This window comes from Cavia porcellus, unplaced genomic scaffold (genome assembly GCF_034190915.1).
Source record: "Cavia porcellus strain 051 isolate PalLab524CR breed Dunkin Hartley unplaced genomic scaffold, mCavPor4.1 scaffold_7, whole genome shotgun sequence".
Taxonomy (NCBI): Eukaryota; Metazoa; Chordata; class Mammalia; order Rodentia; family Caviidae; genus Cavia; species Cavia porcellus.
In genome coordinates, this window is record NW_026947490.1 from 52813502 (window position 1) to 52835682 (window position 22181).

Consider the following 22181-nt stretch of genomic DNA (forward strand, 5'->3'; position numbering starts at 1 on the left):
TGGTTTGAGGAAATCTGCTACCTCATGGCCATCAGAAAGCAGAGAGTGAAATACAAAACCTTGAAGGGAGAGTCGCTCTTCTTGGTTATCCCCCAGTGATTTGCCTCTCCCAACCAGCTCCCACCTCCTAACAGCAAGTCAACTACAGGGTCCCCATAGTATAATCCCCTTCCAGGAGCCCTGACTATGAGCACATGAGGCTCTTTGGGGATGTCTAGATATAAACCATAACAGCAGCCCACCCTGCATCACACACCGGGTCCTGGGCAGCCGGCGTGGCTGGGAAGACACAAGGAAGCCATGTATAAAATAGCTGCATCCTGCTTATCCACAGCAGCACACTGTCCCACATGGCTACAAAGGGAGAGGATACATGGTCTGTGATTGTGGCTGGCTGGAGACCTCCTCCTCACTCCATCCTTGAGTGCCTCCTGGGAGCCCGACTCCATACCCAGCAGATACGGGACTGAGCACGTAAACCATTGCCTGACTGTCAGGTTCACTATTCATTGCAAACCCTGGAATGGCTATCCTAAGCCTTTGGGAGATGGCAGTGGGTGCTAAGTGAAGTGTAAAGAATAGGATGCAGGGAGCAACTTGCGTCCTTCAAATTCTGAGGGAGAACAGGCAGTATCAGACCTGAGGCAGGAAGTAAAGACAAGTAAACAACAGAAAGCTGTGGGACAAGAATCCGAAAACCAGACAGCAAGGATGACTATGTCAAAATATCAGAAAATCTGTCCCCCAAAGCTCCCAGGTGTGACCCCGACCTCAATTACATTGTGCTTTTGATGCCCCACCCCACGTAGGCTTTGGAGACCATGACATTTCCTCTAAAAACCTTGTATGGTCAAAACCCTCTCCAGATGGCTGGCCTGACTCAGGCACTCTGGTAGGCTACAACTCCTGTTAATCACCAGGATCTGCAGAGACCCAGTACCTGTTGCCTACTGGAGCTCTGAGCTCTTTTCATTGGCCCCTCTCACCCTGTGGAGTGGATCTTCACTTCTTTCACTTTTAACAAATCTTCTTTATACTCCTGAGTGTTCTATGTGGTCCTTTGTTCAGGGTCCCAAGAACCTGGAAACAACTCCCTGGAGACGTCTCATCTGATAACAGGCCTATATGTGAGCATAAATATCCATTAGAAAATTGACTGCCAGCAGTTTCTCTTGGCACTTCTGCTAGTTCAGCTCAGGTCTAACTTAAGGGAAGAAGTCATTTTCATGTTCAAGGATGTTGAGGCCATCTGGTCATTTTGCCTATGGACTTCTAGACTCTTGGGAACAACTGGCTCACAAACTGATAAATTCCAAGACCCCAGTTCCAAGTAACACCACTGAGGGTGACCCACAGTCTCTGGACCCACAGGACAGTGGCAAAGATGTTAAAATGAACAGGTCAGACATTTATTACATGGCCTTGGTGGCACCAGGAAACTCTTTATCTGTGCCTGTGAGGATCATTTCAGCCTTTTGCAGATGGGCGAATGTCAGCTCCATCACATGCTGCTGCCAGTTTCAGGATGTCTTGTTCCCACTGCTACGTTTAGGAAGGTCCTGCTTATTCCTCAAGGTCAAACCAAGTGCCAGGAAGGCCCCACGAGGGATTCCTCGTGTAGTCTGCAGCCTTTAAATGTTCTCTAATCACAGTGTACGCGTGCTCCAACCTTAGATTTACACTGCATCGCCATCTTTGTTTATTTCCCACCAAATGGAAAGAAGAAAGCACCACATCCATCTTTGCTGTGCCATCTCTGGCACAGTGCCCAGGAGTAAGGGCAGTGCCTGCAATCCCATAGTCAATCTGAAGTTCCCGAGTTCTCCTGCATTTACTGTCAGGAACAGCAAAGCTGAGCTGGAGAGCTGTGTATGTTACAGAGCACAAGATACTCAACCGTGAGGTGATCTCAAGCCGAAACTTCACCTCAAGAAGAGGAAAGAAGGCAGCATCCATGCAGCAAGCAGGAAAATCAAGTGACTTCACTGATAGCATGTTTGTAAAGAGCACTTTCACTCTTCAGATGCCATGAAAAACTGCTACTTTAAAGAGCCCAATGTACACCTTGAGTATGCTACGGAGACAAGGAGTGACAGGTGAGTTAGGGTTGGCCCTACATTGACAGGTTGGGGGCTGTGAACTGCCAAGGTGCCCTCACCAAGCCCCTGGAAGGAAACCAGCATTTCCTTCTGGCTTCAGCTTTCCAAATACAGCTCAAAGGACCCCGCACTCTGTACCTTGCTGTAAATGCATACCGGAAGGATTTTTTAGTTCTGCATTCCCAGGGTCAAACCCAGTGCCTGACGCCAGGCCAAGGGCAGTAAGGCAGGCAAGAACAAGAGCTCGCTTCATGTATTCATTAGGTTTGGCTCTTACGGTGGGTGGATATGGGATATGTTGGCAGCAAAAAAGGTAAACTTTTTAAAAATTAGTAGTTTTACTCTTATTTTGAGGGTTTCCTTCTATGTATAACAAATGACTAGTGCTTACTTTTTAATCTAAAAACTATCATCCTAAAGACAGTTATTTAAGCTTTTTTACAAATAATAAGTTGCAGTCAGGTGTCATCATGCTTCTTATAATCTCAGCTCTCTGGGAAGCCAAGGTAGGTGGATCACAAGTTTGAGGTCACCTTGGGCAACTTAGCGACGAAAGGGGACCCCGTCTCAAAATAAAAATAAAACAATGGGAACATAATTCAGTTTGAAGGTCCCAGTACTACAAAAATAATGATGATGATAAAAATAACAATAATAAATTGATTTCAGAAAAATTCAAGTATAGAAGATACACTCTACTTCAAATATCAAGAAAATTTGTATGTAAATGAATTAATTTCTCATTTTTTCCTTTTTTTTTTTTTTTCTCGTGGTACCAGGGATCAAACTCACAACCCTGCACTTGACAGGAAGGTATTTATGCCACTGAGTTAAATCCTCAGCCCATGAATGACTTTTAAGAAACACTAATCTTGAAGAGAGAGAAGAAAATTGGAGAAAAAAGAAGAATCAAGATATATGACGTTCAGATACAAATTCCCTTGATGAATGTGATCGTTAGGTACATCTAAAATGTACCAATGAAATTAATTTTAATTTTCTCTGATTTTCTCTGAAACATAGAAATAAGCACTTTGAAAAATTTACAAGTCACTCCAGAAATAAGATAATAACAAGAAAGTTTGTAATTTAAAATGAATTACTGAACCATTATTATTAATAGCAATCAGGCAATTTGACTACTCATTGCAGCAGTGTGAACAGTACATTGTTGATTTAGAATGAAATAGAGAATTCAAGCTGGATTTTCAGTGGTTTTAAACATATGGTTTATTTCTGCTGAGTTAATGGCCCACAAGAAGTGGGTTATTTTATAACCACATCTTACAAAATAAAATACAAATTAAAAGGGACATAGGAAAGGCTGAGGCAGGAGAATCCCTCGAGCCCATAAATTGTAGACCAGCCTGGACAACCTAAAAGTTACAATAAAATAAAGTTCAAAGAGAAAAAGCGCCTCACACAAATGATTTTGCTATTTGGCTTTTCACAATGGCCCAGGAGTTCCTAGAAATAAATATCTGTGCTTTCAGAAATATGGAGGACATCGACTTTTATGGGAAAAGATTTCACAGTGGAAAATTAACTCGTTCTCTCAGACTCTAAAGCACACCTGACTGTGACATTTTCATCAGCCTCTCCCTCCTTTTTCTCACAGCCACATGGAAAAACTACAGCCATTACCAAAGGGCATCGCAAGTTTTCCAGAAACTCGGTTATTTCTAGTTTCTTTTTATTCCTCACAAAGCCTTTTGCTTAAACTTTGAACAAGGACAGAAAAAAGATTCAGATTTCCCTCCATACCAGCCAGGAGATGACTGGGCAGCCTCCTTTTGAAGGATGAGTGGCATTTACTGCAGAGAGATCCGGGGTCCAGAGCCCTCAGTCCAGAGCACGCCACTTTCTCTCTAATGCCCCTGCTGTTGACCCCTGCCTGGCTTTGAATGCATGTATCCCTCTAAAGATCATTTTGAAGCTTAAACTCTAAGGGATAGTGTGAGAAATCGGAGGTGAGCCAGCCATTAGGGCTTCACCCTCATGAATGGAATTAGTATTCTTGGAAAATTAGCTTCAAAGTACCATGGCCTTTCCATTTCTTCTGCATATGAGTGTTTTCCAATTTTGTTTTTTTCATCATGTGAGCAGTCAGGATTTGGTAGGAGATACCATCTTGGAAGCAGAGAGCAAGCCCTCACCAGACACAGACTCTGCTATCCCTTGATGCAAGACTTCCCACCTCCGGAACCGTGGGCAATGGACTTCTGTTGCTTATGCATTACCGAGTCTATGGCATTTTGTTTCAGCAGGGGGGACACTGTGAAACAGTCTCTCCCCTGATTCACTCTGAATGGGGGCCCTGGCTCTGCATCCCATCAGCTTTGCTGGCCCCCTGCACCCTCTTGGTCTGCTAGCCATGCATCACAAGCCCACTGCCTACTGCCTAGAAGATGCCCTCAGCCCATGTTCTGCCTACTTCCTTCTCCTTGATCAAGCAATGTTTTCATAAAAATGGCTCATCAGATGGGAAAGCATTGGTGGAGTTTCTCAGGAGCTTCCCTCCTCTCTTGTCAACAGGCTGAAGAAAAGCCCTTCTTTTTAGGCCCCTGTAATGAGCTGGCACATGGTGACCTCTGAGATCCTTTCGACCTCTGCTGTTTTATGAGCACTGGGTAGAATGGCACCAGTGGCTGGGGGAACCCTGTCATCTTCAAGTGGACCATGTTAGGCCTTCCAGCTGTTTGGCACCAAGTGCCAACCCTGTGATGGGACTCTGTAGAGTATATAATACCACAAAGATTTCTAATGTCCCTGTGTGCATGTGGCACTGTGGCTTCAGGGGACCCAGCTAAAGAGAAGACAAGAGCTTCAAAGCCAGAAAATTGGACTCATCTCCACCATTTTCTACTCGTGCAGTCTTGAGCAAAGTACTTGACACCTCTTGACCGCAGCTTCCTCAGCCATAAATTGAGACAAATACACCTACCTTGAGAGACTGCAGAGAACACCCAAGCCCACTGGCCAATGGGGACACTATGATTACCATAGAAAGCCCCTTCTGGACCTCATCACTGTCCGGTGAATTCTGTATTTGTAATCCCAGGGGAAAGTTATTGGGATTCTAGTGAATTATTTTTAATCTACCACTTTTAGTGCAACCCACAGGACAAATAAAGACACAAATACGTATCTAAAATGGCGGGGAGTCAAGGAGGTCCTAAGTCTAGTTAGAACGATGGCTGGCTGACCAGAACAAAGGCCTTGACCAGGTAGAACTCAGGTTTTATTAACTTGTGAAGAGGGGAATGGCTCAGGGAAGAGTGACTGGGAGAAAACTGCGAAGTGTAGGAGTGCAGTGAGCTGGGCTAGGTAGGAGGCCCGAAATCACCTCTGCAACATGCGGAGAGAGACAGAGGCAGAGAGACAGCCAGAGCGCAATACAGAAAGAGTAATCTGCACATTACAGATTGAGACAGTGTCTAGTGTTTTGGGGTCAGTGCTGTAGTTTTGGTGTGTAATGATCATGCCCAGAGATGTCTTGGCTTTTTTTTTCTTTCTTTTTTGAAGCTCAGTCTCAGCCCACAGCATGGCATTACTTGGCCTAGCTCACAAATACTACTTTGGAGCTACAGACAGGGAATCACTGACCTGTCACATTGCTTTAAAGACTACACATCAGCACCTGGCTAGACCTATTTGCCTTGCTTACAGCCAATTGATGGATTAAAAAGATATCCCAGCCAGCTTTCTCTATATATATACATCAATAAGTGGAAATAGAGCCAAATCTCCTTTCAATGACAGCTGTCCTTGTGGTCCTCCACAATTACTATGCCAATTGTGTTGGAGTGGTACTACATCTGACTGCAAGCAGAAGATTGCATATGTAAAGAGTTTATCCAGGAGAATAGTAAATGCTCACTTCAGGGTCATTATTGCTAAGCATGCATACAGAAACATCAATGGTTTATAACATTTTTCTGAAAGGTTCATAAATGGCCACTGCTCTGAGCCTAGAATGCCTACCCATTACTACAGACACCCTAATTCCTCCCCTAAGTCTCTCCAGACATCCCCGTAATTCAACCTGATACACAGAAGTCATCTAAACTGACTTCCATTCTGAATTCCTGGTGCCCTGTTGGGGGGGGTCACATGTTTGAATTCCATTTCTTTGCTACTAATTATCATGATGGTGCCTAACACTGGAATATGGTTGATGCTCAAGAACTAATTTGTTGACTAATTAACAGGTAGTTTAATGTTTGTGAATAATGGCATATAACTGGATGTGAAGCTCATCAACAGAAATTATTTGAAGAGGAAGTGAATGTTCCTAGTGTTTACCAGGATGAAATCTCTGGGCAACAAATGAAATGTGCATGGATAGAATGAGGAGAGACAGAGAGACAGAGACAAAGAGAAGGAGAGATAGAGAGAGAGACGTCTGTCTCAGACAGAGACAGACAGAGAGAGAGACAGACAGAAAGAGTCAGTCTAGGACTTTTTGAAAAAGAGGAGAGAGGAGCCTGGGTACTGAGAAGTACAGAATTCTTACCAAGGTAAGGAAGTTGCTTAGCAACCTCATCCTCAGCCAATGAAAATGAAATGTCAAACCTGCAGTCTTTCTGACTGGCCAGAAAAGGGAGCAAAGGGCTTGGCGTGTCCACCCCTTTGCTGCTGTGCTAGGACAGAGAGTTTGCTCTCCCCATTAGCAACCCTCTTCAGGACAGCGGAAACTCTTAATGAATCATTGATAATGGCTGATGCCCACCCATGGGGAAGACGACAGATTTAAAGACTTGCTGTTTTCAGAACAGGACTCTCTACTGGAAGTCAGAGAAACATCATGAGGCTCTATCCCTCTCTGATCTCTCCCACGGTGGGAACAAACCCACCCTGGATCCCGCACCAAAGCCTGCCTCCTTTTCTCCAGGGAGGGATACAGTGCATAAGCCCAGTAGTCATACGACACCCAGCCAACTGGCTTATCCCCCCTCCAAGGCAGACTTGCACGTCCTTCCCTACTTGGATCTTAATACTCAGGCTCTTGGGCCAGGTCGGAAGGGGACTGAGATATGAAGCACTTTATTTGACACTTTAATGTCATCTTCTCTGCTAAATAACAACAATGACAGTACCTAATACTTATGGAGCAGTTGCCAGGAGCCAGACAGTTCTCAAAACTCTACATATATTAACTCAGTCCACACCGGAACCACTTGGAGGCTGGTATTCTAGTTAACCCTTCTTGTACAGATGCAAAATTCAAGAGACAAAGAAACTAAGTAGCACGCTTTAAGGGGTGTGGCTGGCAAGTGATGCATGTGGTATTTAAGCTCAGGGAAGCAGTGGATGTGGGGTTTAATCACAGCCCCTCTGTGGGCTACAGTGCACCACTGTAAATTCCAGCAGTTGACCAGGACCGTCCTTCCTGCCCCTTCCCAGTGTAATGCTTGACCTCTTGGAATTATGACCCCAGCCATTCTGACAGGACAGTCCCGTTCTGACCCCACCCTGAGCTCTGGTTCCCTGACCACCCACCCACCTGCTTACCCTTTCACGGAAGAGCCTCTTGCACCAGGCGTCTCCTAATACGTGTTTCTTCTATCTGAATTGTTGTCAGCATTTTCAGATAACTGTTTGGGTCCACAATCACCATGAGATTGGATGGAAAGGTGTTTTATATCCATTATAACTAGGGCAGAGCTCCACGGTTTAGCAGATGTGGCAAACAGATATTAGACATCAGATTCCCAGTGTGTGGGCAGCAGCCGAAATAGACACCACACGTTTGGATGGGAAGCCTTTTCTGCTGCCAAAGCCCTTTCAGGCTTTCTCAATGGGGAAAATAAAGGAACATGTTGAGAGTGCAGCATGTGTAGGAGAAGGGACCAACCCTCCTTCTGTCTGGAGACCGGGGCCCTGAGCCCATAGAGGAATCTGAGGAGGGAAGAGCCTCAGCTAACCAGGAGGCTGGCACCTCTACTCACAGCCAGAGCTCCACCTGGCTAAGCCAGGGGGCCAGCTCTTCCAGGTCGCCCAGGGCAGTTCCTCTGATTCCTGCCGCCCCCAGAGTGGCTGGATGGACAGTGGGTCACAGGAGGGAGTTCTAATGCCGCTGCTTCTAGCTCTGGGAGGAGGGGGAGGGGACAGTGGCAGGTTTTTTTCATCTCTCTCCTCCTCCATTTCCCTCTCCCTGCCCCCATTCTTTCCATTTCCCTCTACACCCCCACCCCGTCCTCTCCCCTAAAATCTGTAATGATGGAGGTAGTGAAAAGAAGGGAAAGATTGATAATCAGCCTCATTATTACCAGCATTATATATAATTATAGCAAAACCTCACTCATTTGGATCAACTGAGAGAAAAATCAGTCTAAATTCTTGACAAGTTGGCAGATTACTTTTAAATTGCAATTTTATTACTTCTAAGTAACACACGTGAATAGTTTGTGTTTCAAGTACCACAAGCTAATGGTTACTAAGTGGGGATTTTATAAAACCTGCTTTAAAAGGCTCTTTTGTAATTAACACCCCGTTAATATGCTAATGATGTTCCTACTATGCTTTTTAAATTGCTTGAAAACAGATGTATCTTAAATAGGCTCAACACTCCTCTTACCATTTTATTTGCTTAACAACCCTTCTCCTTTATTATTTTTTGTGAATGAACAAACTAGTTTGTGCCATGACCAATTTAATCACCATTCCACGTTACTGATGTCATAAATTAATAACACTTTTTTGTTTAGAAACCTAGAACTTCAAGAAACATTTCATTTTATATGAGAATCTGAGCAAAAGTGGTAGCTGAGGGCTGTAATCCCAGCTACTAGGGAAGTTGAGGCAGAAAGATCACAAGTTCAAGGCCAACTAGGGCAACTTAGCATAAATCCTGTCTCAAAATAATATTTAAAAAGAACGGGGGAGATAGCTCAGTTGTAGAACATTTGTCTAGCATGCACAGGCCACAGGTTTAGTCCCCAGTGATGCAAATAATAATAACAATAATAATAATAATAATTCTAGACAAGTTGAGAGATTTGCTCTGAGCCACACAGAAGGAAATGCCAGGTCCAAGCTTATTCTACTCACCACATGATATCTTGCATTCATAAAACTGTTTGTAAATATATGTATTATTTCTATATATTTCTTTACTGGACTGGTGAGGCAAAAAGTATTTTTTGAGTGCCAGTTGCATGGCAGGAACCACGCTAAGCCCTGCAGCCAGAGCAGTTCCTCTGGGAGGTCACTGTCTATTTCATTCAAAGCACAGTCTGACTCCCAGAGGCCTGTACCGTAAGAATCACCCACATTAGGCAGTTTGGAAATTGCAGTTCACCATGATGAAGTGGCCCTTTCAAACGGCCTGTGCTGGGTTTCTCCAGACCTAGCAAGGGAGTCTGTCCTCACACGGTTCTGTCCACCTCTCCGCGTGCATCTGGCCTGTACACCGCTTTCCCACCCAGAACCAAATTGGAAGCCTTGCTGGCGCAGATGGGTTTTATGTGTCCCCAGTAAATGAGAGACTCCAGGGGATCCTACTAACGAGGGTAACTGTCTGTCTTTTATGCCAGTTCCATGTCTGGGCACACTGTGTACCCATTAGTCCACCAAGACACATGCCAACGGGGGTCAGGCGTTTGCTGAGGGCACCACCAGCTCACCCCTTGTTCCCGCAGTCTGTGAACACTGCTTCTGTCCACATCAGCTCTTGAATCCATGACCTCTCTCCCTTCTACTCGCTCTGGATTTCTTGTGCAGATAAATTTCCCCCAGCCTTTAAGGACAGACTGATTTGTTTCTAAAGACCACAGTCCTCTCAGAAATGCAGTGAGGTCTGTTCCTGAGACAATGTCAGCATTGGGTAACGGTACATTATCCGTTTAAAACCCCTAAATTTTTTGGACCTCTGTGCTTAAACTCAACTTTAAGATAAATTTCCAAAAATGATTAATTCCTGAATGTTCTGAAGGATTCGGAGCTGATAGCTGAGCTGCTCAGTCCTTCGAGACAAGGCACAGGTTTTGGGGTCAGGGGGATGCACGGCTCTTGAGCAGCTAGTGTGTGCTGGAGAATGACTGGCAGGTGACCCTGTCAGTCTAGGGTATTCCTAGCTAGCCTCTTCCACTCAGATCCCCATATTGCGGCAGCTCAGATAACACGGGTGCTATGAGCCCCAAGCCCTCCAAGAAACTGCATCTGCTGGTGACCAGTGGAAATGAAAAGGAGGAACACAGGAGACATAGAATCACAGAAGTAAACTCAAGCATTCAGCCCAAGAGAAAACATCCCCCAAGTATCTATGCAGTACTTTCTTTACCATTCTTCTGACTTCTTGAAAATGAGTTTTGAATTAAAGTTCACAGGATTCTCCATTTTTAAAGTGTGGATATTAAGTCTGGAATCCCACCCAAAGTTTGAGACAATATTTCTTAGAAACTCCTGGTGTCCCCTCAAGTCCCTGTCTAGTTACAACAGATGAGAAAGGGAGAAAGTGATCTTTGGTTGCTCAGCTTGCCATGGAGGAAACTGAGGCAGGTTAGGACTTATCCCTGACTAGAGACAAAGGAACTGAAGATGTAGGGATCAGAAGTCCCAGGTCATGGCTCTTGCTGGAGTACCTGCCCTGGAAAAATTTGCTCAAGTCTGGTTTTCCGAAGCCCATGGTCCCTGTAGGCAGAATCCAGATCTTAGCCATTTCACACTGTCAGGATTGCCTGGTACTCAGGGTGACCCTTGGAGAACGGGCCACACCACCTCTGAGAAAGAAGTACATGCAAAATTTGGCCTCAATTTAATATCAGTCACCAAATTTTCTATGAAAAAAGGAAACAAACTTTTATTGTCCATTTACAATTTTCCAAACTTTTCAAAATTTAGTCCTTACACTCTAGAAGCTTAACTCTCCCCCAACATGGTTGCTTACACCAAAGGATGCAGGAGGACTCTGGTTTACTTCCTCTGCCACTGAGGTGACTCCAAAGGGGCTAAAGGGGACAGTGGAAGACCACAGACAGCCATGAGTCCCAGCCAAGCCGCATCTGCCTGGAAAGTGTCTTTCTTTGTACCTGAATGGTCAGACTAGGGGACCCATTGGCCTCTCTGACTAGTGTTGAGAATTCAGCTCCGTGACAGAGAAGCCAGAGGAGGAGGAGTTCAGAGCCAAAGTGTTAGGAATCGCTGCTAGAGGGAGGGCAATGAGAAACAGTAGTTAAACTTCCCCAGAATGACCCTGTAGAGGTCAGCAAACTTAGTAGAACACAGCCACCTTGGTGGGCAATAGCTTACACATCACCTGAGGTGCTTCCCCACTACAACATGAGCAGTGTCTCCAAGACCTTCTGACTGTCAAAAACTAAAATGTTTACCATCTGGCCTTTTAGGGATAAAAGTTTGCCAACCCCTGCTCTAGAACACAAAACTAGATACTAAAAAGTGTGACCCACCTGGAAAAAAAAAAAAAAAACTTTTAACCTTTGTTGAGCCCTCTGCTCCCTTCTCAATCATCCCATTCATTTGTTGTAATTATGCAAATTCAAAAGAAAAAAAAGGCACCACGATCCATAAGTAAGCTGTGAAGAACACAAGAGGAATATTCAATAGCTGAGTTGCTCTCATGCATAACCTACCAATTAGAGGCAGACCTGGGTCTGGGTCTCTGGCCCCCACTCCACCCTTCTACCATCCCAGGAAAATGCAGTTACAATGCAGGGTTAAACACAGCCACCCTGGTACGGTGTGCCTGGACTTCAATCCTGGCTCTGCTCCTGATAGCTCCTCACCAGCTAGGTGGCCTTGCTCTGTCACCCTGTGGTTCCACTTGCCTGCGGGTAAAACAAGGAGGATAATAAAGATAGTATCTTACCTGCAAGGGTCCTTGAGGCTATTAAACTAAACGGTGTGTGCAACAACCTTGGAAGGTTGTTTGGCACACAGTAGGTGCCTAATAAATGTTGTCTCTTATTTTTACTCTTTTGCGAGGATTACTGAACCAGGATAGAGTCGATCTCTTTAAAAGTCGCCCAAACCAGGCATTCTAGAAAGTAAATTCTTGTTCCCTGGGCTTCTGTGTCCTCTAGTCTCTATAAGAGAGACAATATCAGCTTCCAAAAGACTAGGCACCCAATGCTGGTAGCTAAGCATTCTGCAGACCCAGAGGTTACATAATGAGGGGAAGGAAGAGGTGGAGCGTTTAGCTTACTCTTTGCCAGTTTCTTCTCTCAGTTGCCATTTAGCTCTGTATCTCTCAGTAAGATTGTAAATGTTTCAGAAAATAGTTTATACTAAATATGTTCCTTCCTAAATCTCATAAACAGTTATTCCTTCCTACATAAACCTTAACCACTTACGCCCACGGTAAAGTTCCAATTAGCCACCCACACATCTGCAGAGGGGAAAAATAAGTTCTCCATAGACACACACGTGTACACACATAGGCGCACACTCCCAGCCAACGCACACCTCCTCCAGGGCCATTCTCAGTGAAAAGGGGTGTGCTTAACATGAATGCACAGGATCTGCAGAGGAAGACTCTTGCAAATCACTAGGTCCCCAAGAAACCACCAATTAATTCTTCAAAGGTCACTGTTGCTCCCTCATAGCTCCTATGCTATCCTGTGGTTTATTCCTCAATGGCCAGGCCTCCGTGTCTGCAAACACCAGTCAATGCTGAGGCTGGACTCCTGAGATTGCACTGGGGTCCACACACCAGCCCTCCCCTGACCAAGGAATATAGTGCGGTCCTTAACTGCAGAGCAAGTGCGTCACCCTCAGAAGCCGTGAGACGCAGCTCAGCAAAGGCTAAAGCAGACTGCCGGAGTTCAAATCCTTGGCAGCTCTGAGAACTCAGTTAAAGTCCTTTACATCTTGAGTTTTCATCTTCTCCATTTAAAGGAGCATAGTAATGGTGGCCCCATGCCTACCCCTGGGTTCTGAGGATTTGCTCTAGAGAGGACTGTCTGAAGATGGTATTCCTGGAGCAGGGTACTTGTTAGGTGAACAGAAAGCCGCCCCTCCTTGCCCCTCCCCATTGTGAGGATTACGGCACAATTGGGTGGAGGATTACAAGCTTTGTCCTGCATCTTCTAAGAAGCAGCGACTGTCTGCTCTTAGGGAAATAAATCTCTTACTGAGCAGCTGCTGGACCAGGACATGGCTGAGAAGAAGTGAAATGTTCTCTCAGCGCCCCAGGGCAGGGCCTGAGCTGGGAGAGGGGGTACCCATCCATAAGCCTACTGTGGTGCAAGCAGCCACACCCATGGCCAGTGGACCAGTCTCCTATTGGCTGGTCAGATGGTGCTCTGTCTGGTGCCCAGACACAAATGCCAGGTGTTACTTTCCAAGGGTGTCATGACTTCCCTAGAGATTCTCCCACAAATCAAAGGAGCCCTGCTTGGTTCCATTTACTGACAGTAAGGGGGCACTAAGAGGGCCTAGGTCACCCACCACATCATTCAGTGCACACAGTGTGATGGGCCACACTGGGGCACAGGCTGTTAGAAGCTGCACGTGATGTCCACGCCAAACCTCAGGTTCCCCTGGGCCTGCCTCCATCTCCTCCTCAGCCCCTTTGCCAAGCAGTGCTGCAAATTCTTAGACAGCTCACCCTGAAGGCGGGGGCGGATTTTAGGCTTCCTCTCAACTGGCCAATGCAAACAAAACCGGAAACTTCACCAGAAACAAACAAAATAATTGCTCCCTTCCTTTAAGAAGAGGAGGAGGAGTCAAGTCAGGGAAGGCACAGAAGCAACCTCGCTGACCCCCTCTCCTCCCATTCCCCATGTCATTTCCAACTCTTTTCTTCATGGCTGCCCCATTCTGTTTTCTCCTGTCTGAAACCTAATTACATGAAATCCTGGAGCCCCACAACTATGAAAACCTAAGCCAGCAAAATATATGGGTTTTTATAGATTTCACTGTATTTTCTTCCAGATTCCTGTTTTATTATTCTGTAGTATTGTCGGATTTTTAAGTTAATTTGCAACATACGTTAGTTAGTGCATAATGGTGGGGTGGTGGAAATATTAACTCGTACTAGGTAGCAAGTGCAGGGACGACACTATAGCAGCCAGGTTCTTTTCATATGTTAACTCATTTAATTCTCAAGACAAAATGTAAAGGGTGATATAATAAATCTCATTTCACAGATGAACATGCAAAGGCCCAGAAAGGTTCAGCAGCTTCCCTAAAGTCACAATGTGAATAAGTAAAAACCTGGGAACTAAATTCAGCACTTCCTTTCTCTACCTGTCTGTCTGTCTGCCTGTCTCTCTCTCTCTCTCTCTCTCTCTCTCTTACTTCCCTTCTTTTTACAATGTCAGATTACAGCAGTACTATAGTAACTCTGAGTCTTTGAATCAGGGAATTTCTAGAGACACTCTATGATTCCACAGACTTGCCCTCAGGCCATTCCTCACCTTCCTTTGGCCCTCAGTCTACACATCTGTAAAATGAGGAACCTAAGATGGTCTTTAGGTGCTAAGACTTCCTGATTCGAGCAAACAGCACAGAATTTTAGACTAGATTTTTTCCTCCACCCTTCACTTTAGCTCTCCTCTCTCTCTTTCTAAATCTTTCTACTTTTGATTTTTGACCCTTTTATTCACCCTGACTATCCCAGAGGGTTTCTGTGGTATTAATGAACCCATAATCTCACACACCTTGGGCTGGGGGTATCTCACAAATGTCTGAGCATAGTATACTCCTCAAACAGCTGAACTCATATGCAAAGGGTAAAGCGGTTTTCAGCGTGGCATGGGACTGTAATGGGCCAAGCTATAAACTGGAGATCAGATGCCCAGGTCCCAGCTCTGGCCACCACTTGCATTTTATCATCAGCCTAGCCCAAACATTCCCTTTGAAACTTTTCCAGCCCTCTCACCTCTCTGTCCAGGCAGCAACCTGCTCATGACTCTGATACTGCACATATCACACAGAATATGTCACATTAGCAAATGTGTCGAAGTCCTGAAAGCACATACTGTCTCATTCATAGTTGTATTTCTGGTACCCAATGCCACATTTGGCTCAGAAAACTACCCAACACACCCGGAATGAATGAGCGCACCCCTGGCCTCCTGCTTCCGGGGCAAGAGCATGCACCAGTACCTTGCCACCATCCAGCGTGGCTTGCTGAGGGCTCTGCCCAGCAAAGTAGGCAAACTTCATTCCCAGCCCTGCAAATGAATTGGCTATCTGTCCACAGAGGAGGTCGAGAGAGCAGGGGCTTTTCGGTTCTCAAGACCTTATAAAAATATCTGCTTTGTCCTGCCTGCCAGGACCCACAGTGCGAATCTCTCCCGTTGGCTTCATGGACCATGAGCTACGTGTCACCATCTGACATGCAAGGGGTCAGCTGGTCAGCTGTTGGCTGCATTTGCCTGGGCTGGGTGGCAGTGCTGCCTGATCCCCTGAATCGAGGGACCTTTGGGTCAAACATTCCCAGGCAGAAAGGCAGCCCGCAGATCCAGTCTCTGGAAGCTTCTGTGAAGTGACCAGTTGCCCTGGCTGGTTTGATGGCAAGAATGTTCTTTGCCAGTCCCCTCTTATAAGTGCCCAGACTCTACTCCTTCCTGCCCTCAGAAATGGACCCCCACCGTGGAAGCCCTGGCGGGGACCCTTGCAGTGGAATTGGGGGCAGCAGCAGGGGAGGAGAGAAGAGGCTATTAGCAAATCAAAAGGGAAGAAAACAGGAAAGCAGAATGGCAAATTAAAGGGCTATGTTTTCTTTTTGAAAATCCAATTATAGGGAAATCTGCTTTTAAGTAAAAACAATCACGCCCTTGTTACAAAGTATTTCAAGGACCCTCAACGTAGGCAAAACCTTCTTAATCACATTTTCCCCTGTTACAAATTAGCCAACAGACATATCTTGGCGATTTCCCTTTCACTCTTCCACTTTTCACACCCACACAAACATGTGGGCTTGTAACAATGCTCTTATTCTAGCTTTGTCTCGGATACACGCTCAAGCACATTGGTTCACACTCTCTCCTTACAATATCTGCAGACCCTCATTCTGAGACGCAAACATACCCTCCCCTCTGGACCCTTTCTTTCCTCCTCTCTCTCTCCCTCTGGCACGCATGCACACACACTCACACTGACTCACGCTGTACACACACCAGATCTGCATACAAACACCGCCACTGTCCTCCAGTTGTCCCTCTGTCCTGAGGTCCTGTCTGCCTCTCCAGACAGGTTCACACAGTGCAGCCCATGTGACACTCACCACCGAAGCCTGTGGGAAACTTCATGAAGTGAGAATAATTTCCATACATGTTTACTCTTCAGTTCATGCTCCTCTCTCATGCGTCTTCTGAATATTCCGGCCTCTCTCAGCTCCTAGGCACAGCCTGCTGTCTTCAACTTGGGCTAACAAGAGTGGTCATTGCTTCCCCGCAGCCTCGGGAGTACAGGCTGGACCAGCCCCTCTAGGATTAGTCAGGAATCTGCCACCGGATCGGGGAGTCCACATAGTGCGTGGAGCCGGCGGTGCAGCAGCAGCTGGTGCCTGTCAGTAATCACGCATAATGCTGCCGCCGCCGCCACCACTACCCTTGCCACCGCCGCCGTCACTGCTGCTTGCTGCTTGAGATCCTGTTGCTACTTTGATTAACTCAGGGTTGGGCTGCTGCGTACGACTCTTCCAGCTCCCAGCTGGTCCCCAGAGGTCCCTACCGGGGTGGGGTGGCACAATCTTATTATCTAGGAGCCAATCAATGTCTGACTGCCCCAGTAGGTCAGGAGAGGGGGGAGGTGGCAGGCGGTGGAAGACTCTTCAGGTGCCTTTCCTTTGACTTGCACTCCCCCAAATCGATGAGGTTTTATTAAAATGCATTTTCGCACTCCAGCTCCTCTCTGCCCAGTGCACTTGCTATTGGATCTGTGAAGCTGAGTGGGTGGAGTAGGGGCCAAGAGAAAACAGAGCCCTTTCACAAGCACAAAAGTGGCAAAGTGTGAGACTTGATGGACAACTACATTACAGCAGCCCTCAGGTTTGGGATGGCCCCTATTGCTTTGGTGGCCGGGGGCATTTATCTGTGTTCTAACAATGGAAACTTGACAGCAGCAGTTAAGAGCCAGAGCTCACTCTTGTGAAGATTTACAGGTAGGAAGGAGAGGTTGCCTGACAGATGTGGTGTTTTGCTGGAGGGAGGCGTTCACCAAGACACCACTGTCATCGGCTACCTGCTCAAAGATCAGTCAGTCCCGGGTCCTCACTGACACCGAGACTCCCTTGGATGTAGCTAACCCACAGACCAACAGCCTCAACCGCTTTGATCTTTGGGTCTGTGTATAGCTTTTCCACAAGGTGCTGCTTAGCCCATCCCTCAACTCCTCAGCAATGGGGAACTCAGTACCATCCCATTCCATCTCTAGATACCCTTACCATGAGGCGTTTGCTTGTTTGTTTTTTATTGTGTTGTTCTGGGTTTTTGTTTTTAATTGAGCTGAAATATTCCTTTTCCCCTTACAGCTTCTGGTGCCAGGATCTAGGCCATGCCCTGGAGTCACACACTGTGGGGTCTATCACAGTGGAATCTTCTACAGATCCTGAGACAGATCTGCTGTGACCACAGTCCACTTTCTCTGGCATCCCTGGTCCTTCCAGTCAGTCCATGTATCAAACCTATTCACAACGCATCCTGTTGCTAATCCAGCTTACAGATACACTTCTGGTGGAAGAGAGGCCAGCTACTCCACCTAAGGCCCAAGTCTATTTCTCAAGGTGTGTGTGAGTTAGGCAGGTTGTGGGTGTGCTCTCAGTAGCTCCTCAGAGCTCTGAGCACTAAGGACTGTATCATTGCTGGTACACCACCAGAGAGACTGGGTCTGAAAGGTCAGTCAGCCAGGGTTCCCCACAAGAAAATCAATCTTCAGTGCTAAAAGAACTGAGGACAAAAACTAAGACTAAACACCAGAGGCAAGAACAGAGTTAGGGTGACAAAGGAGAAAGCCAAGATGGGGACCAGGCAGGGGGATGTCAGGAAGGAGGAAGGAAGATTCAGATCATTGCTGCAGGAAGCCCTGAAGCTGGTTGCCGGGTCTCAAGCATTCATGTAGGTGGACGTCTGCAAGGCAGGATCTTGGCACCTGTCATCAGCATCTGAGAAGCCCCACTTTAATTCATGTAGGACTAACTCGGCTCCTAAGTGATGCTCCCTTTCACGTACAATCTTCATCCCATTCTTGGCCAACTGGTTGGAGGCCTACATGCAGTATGTGTCTATGTTCCCCTGAATAAAAATTTCGCAGCTTTTTTCATCACCCCGGATTTTGGGAGATCCTGTTTCTACTGTACATTTTTTTATTCCTACCTCTATTTCATGACTTCTGACATTATGAGGAACTGCTTTCTGTGTCTTATTGAACTCACTGATAAAAACATTGAAAATGATATACCAAATAGAGCATCTTACATCATCTCACTTGAAAGTGAATTCATTATTCCCTTTGATATCTTGCTAGTTGCATGGCTTGGCTTTCCTGCATATATAAAGTACCAACTCAGAGGCCAGCCCTGCTGGGCACAAGTTCTTAGTCTTCGGACTATAAGAGTCACTGGGCCTCCCTGCACCTAGGCTACCTCATTGAATTGCTGTAAGTGGTAAACAAGCCAGTGCCTGCTAATCCCTTACATATGCCAGACACACAGTAAATGCTCCAGGTGCGTAAGCTAATTTGATGATGATGATGTTGATGATGATGATGATGATGAAGAAACCTTAAAAAGTCACTTTACCCTGTTTTGCTTTTCTCATTTATAAAATAATGGTGCCACTGCCACAAGAGTTCCAATATCCCTTTTAATGTTAAAAGTGAATGCAAAGTCACCACTATTCCTTAACTTGTCTGTTTTCTCCACAGCAGTATCTGAACCAAGTGTTTTACTGAGGTATAAACCACAGTTTTCTATTGAATGCCTGTAGGAGAAGGAAATGAGTTTTTCTGATTGGCTGTTTGGCAAATACATGCTTGCAAGGTTTTTTCCCCCTCAAGTATTTGAGTTCTTAAAAATCATCTTTGTATGTGTGTGTGTGTGTGTGTGTGTGTGATACTGGGGATCAAACTCATGACCTTGCACTTGCCAGGCAGGCACTTATGCCGCTGAGCTAAATCCCCGGCCAAAAAATCATCTTTTAAAATGCCCACTGTAATCTCTTGTCCAAAGCCCATGCCGAGATGATCTGTGAACAGTTTGTGGTGTGCACCACTTTCCTTCCTTCATTCAGTAATGTACATCATCTACTTCTTCTCCTTCCAGAATAAAACCAAATTCCTTAGCCCAGCTTGGAAAGGCCTCACCATTGTGTCTCAGTCTACCCTTTGAGCTTTCCACGGAGGACAGTGCTCGGGGCAGCCCAAGGTGCAGGATCCTTATGGCTGCATCGCTCTGTAGCCATCTGACTTAGGAAACGCATTCCTGCAACTATCTTGCTGAGGTTTCTGGCTTTGGCTTTTGTTTTTGGATCATGCATGATAAGAATTATGTATGTGTTCCTTTTTGCACCTCAATATTCTATACAATTTCTTTGTAGAGTAAATGCAGAAATGCTTTCTTTTTTCCTTTCCTGCTTTTGCCTGAGAGCTCCTTCTAGTCAACTGTTTCACCTATTGTGGAAGGACCACATGTTCACTCCAATTTCTGGCTTGTTATTCACATTCATTTACCTTTTTCTCTCTGTTAAATACTTATCTTTCCAGTTTCAGCTCAGTTCCTATCACAACCATGTGTATCTACAAAAATCTTCCCCTAGCCTTGACTGATAAAACTCATTGTCCAAAGTATTAAATAACACTTTTCTGGTCTGGCCTTGCGGTACCCGCAGCGCTGGAAAGCCAGATAGTTACTGTTCTTCTTTTGAAAATGTCTTGTCTTCAGAACATGACAGTTAACTCTCTAAAGATGACAATAGTATATTCTGTGGGTCTTTCCCCACATAAATGCTAATAGATAGTTAGAAAATATCTTTGTATCAGTAATGCTTACCATAGCCGGGCACAGTGGTGCACACCTATAATCTCAGCACTTTGGAGGCTGAGGGAAGAGAAGCACTGTGAGTGTGAGATCAGGCTGGTCTACACAGGGAGTTCAAGGCCAGCTTGAACTGCATAGTGAAACCCTGTCTCAAAAAACAAAAAACAAAGAAAAAATTGCTTTCCATATTATTAAAAAAAAACCCATACAAATATAAATATACCAAAATACACACCAGCATATTTTCCTTGTGATACTTTTCATCCCAAAACCAAATTTTGGGCAAAGTTTGCCATAATGGGTCATAAAAAAATTAAAGTAAATATTTAAATTTTAAAAAGACATACCACCATAAAAGTCACATCAACAAGAACAATAGTGCAAGTGTGTTTGAAGCAGTGGGAAAAAAAAATTTGAGGGGGATTAATGACAACTTATCTTTTACTGTAAAACATTCACTGTATCTTTTGATCATATCTCATTGATTAAACATTTATGACAATTTCCGTCAAATAAAAAGATTACCCTGTGCTCATCCACTTTACTCACCAGACCTGGTGTCACTTCTGGCTTTCCCACAAAGTCAAAATGACAATGAAAGGTAAATGCTTTGCATGGATTCCGGACCTTGAGCAGCCACAGCAGCGCGGCTAAAGATACTTACACGAGACGGTGTCCAGAACTGCTTCCGACAGTAGAAGGATGAGAGCAAGAGTATAACTGAAGAGGAGGACAGTATTGAGGGGATTTAGTGGCCATTGTCTTTTACCATAACAAGTTTTCTAAATTTAAATATTCGCCACATTATCTTTTGATCACACTTAAATGTGAACATGACTTTTGTCTTTATTCATACTTTCTGCTGGGCACCACTGTGTCTTGACTAAAACTATTACTGATATAATGACATAACACTATCCCAACTAACCTACGCCCTTCCCAGACAGCTCCGCTGATTCAGTCAGTCCAGTGTCTCCAACCATTGCTGACTTCTCATTAGGATGTCAAGTCAAAGACCAAATGATCAGCCTTCATAGTAGAAATTAATTCATTTATAAGAATTCAAAGCTTACTTCTTGTCAAGGTTAATTATCTAGGCCTCTCAGATGACATGTTCAGCTTTGATGAAAGACTTCTGAAGAGTGGCTTTTAGTTAATAAAGAGGGAGTGTGTTTTCACTAGTATGTTTGACACTAACTCAGCCAGGAATATCTTATGTTCACTCTGGTAATCAAAGGCTATAGCTATAGCTCTGCTTTTTTTCATTTTGACCGGTTGTGATATAAAATAATAGTCTGCAGCAAACACAAATGAAAAACCAAGACCATTTGTTTACCAATTACCAATAAACATAGAATTTAGATGCAAATATCTTCACCCTGATGCTATGAATTCATTCACTTTTGTAGTACTTCACCTATAGAACAGTATAAGTTTCAATGTACAGTGGTATTAAAGGCTTTATTATCTCAAGTTTGTAAATGAGGAATTTGACACCAAAGCTGTGAGGTCAGAGAAGAAAAAAATGGTTACTCTGTGCTCTGTACTACTGGAAAACCTTCCCTCCTGACTCTGTCTCTCTTTACATGCTGGTCAGAGGACTCCCCATTTTCCAAAGATATCTCCCAGTAATCCACCTTCATGCATGTGTTTATCATGCTCTTCAGCTCAGAATTTTCCTCTCCCTCTCTACACTCATCTGTTTCTCAAAGTCATTTTAAAGAGATCTTTGAACTACTCTGGCTGAACTACTTTCTTCCTTAGACTCCCCTAGACTACAGGGGAGACCACACTTATATTACTGGACATGTTCCTACATGTAAGTGTCATTCCCATGAATGCATCTAAGAATCTTCCTTAACCAGATGGAAAGTTCTAGATCACTGGCAACTAAATCTGAGTCATTTTTGTAGCTCCTGAAGCCGCTTCAAAAGACTCTAACTGTAGAAACCCAGAAAATACATAATGAATGATGAGTGAATGAATAAAGGTCCACTGAATGTGCTGAGATCTGATACTAACTCCAGGGTACTGGTTGTTAGAAAGTAAGTGTGCCTGCTCCTTAAGTTTCAACAGATTTCAGCAGACTTTCATCTTATAGAATGAAACCCATCAGAGGCCAGGCTCCATATCAGTGT

General features: G+C 45.0%; 1 protein-coding gene across 2 annotated transcripts in view; it reads right to left on the bottom strand.

Annotated features, from left to right (window-relative positions):
* The window catches only part of Rxrg (retinoid X receptor gamma), a 47345-nt gene extending 30491 nt beyond the window's left edge, over nucleotides 1-16854 (bottom strand). Inside the window, exon 1 of one of the 2 annotated variants that reach the window (XM_063253592.1) lies at nucleotides 16294-16854. In XM_063253592.1, coding sequence (XP_063109662.1) covers nucleotides 16294-16342 — 49 coding nt within the window. In that variant the 5' untranslated portion in view covers nucleotides 16343-16854. The remainder of the gene's footprint in view (nucleotides 1-16293) is intronic. The other variant, XM_003468662.5, reaches the window with a different exon arrangement.
* Between the last annotated feature and the right edge of the window lie 5327 nt (nucleotides 16855-22181).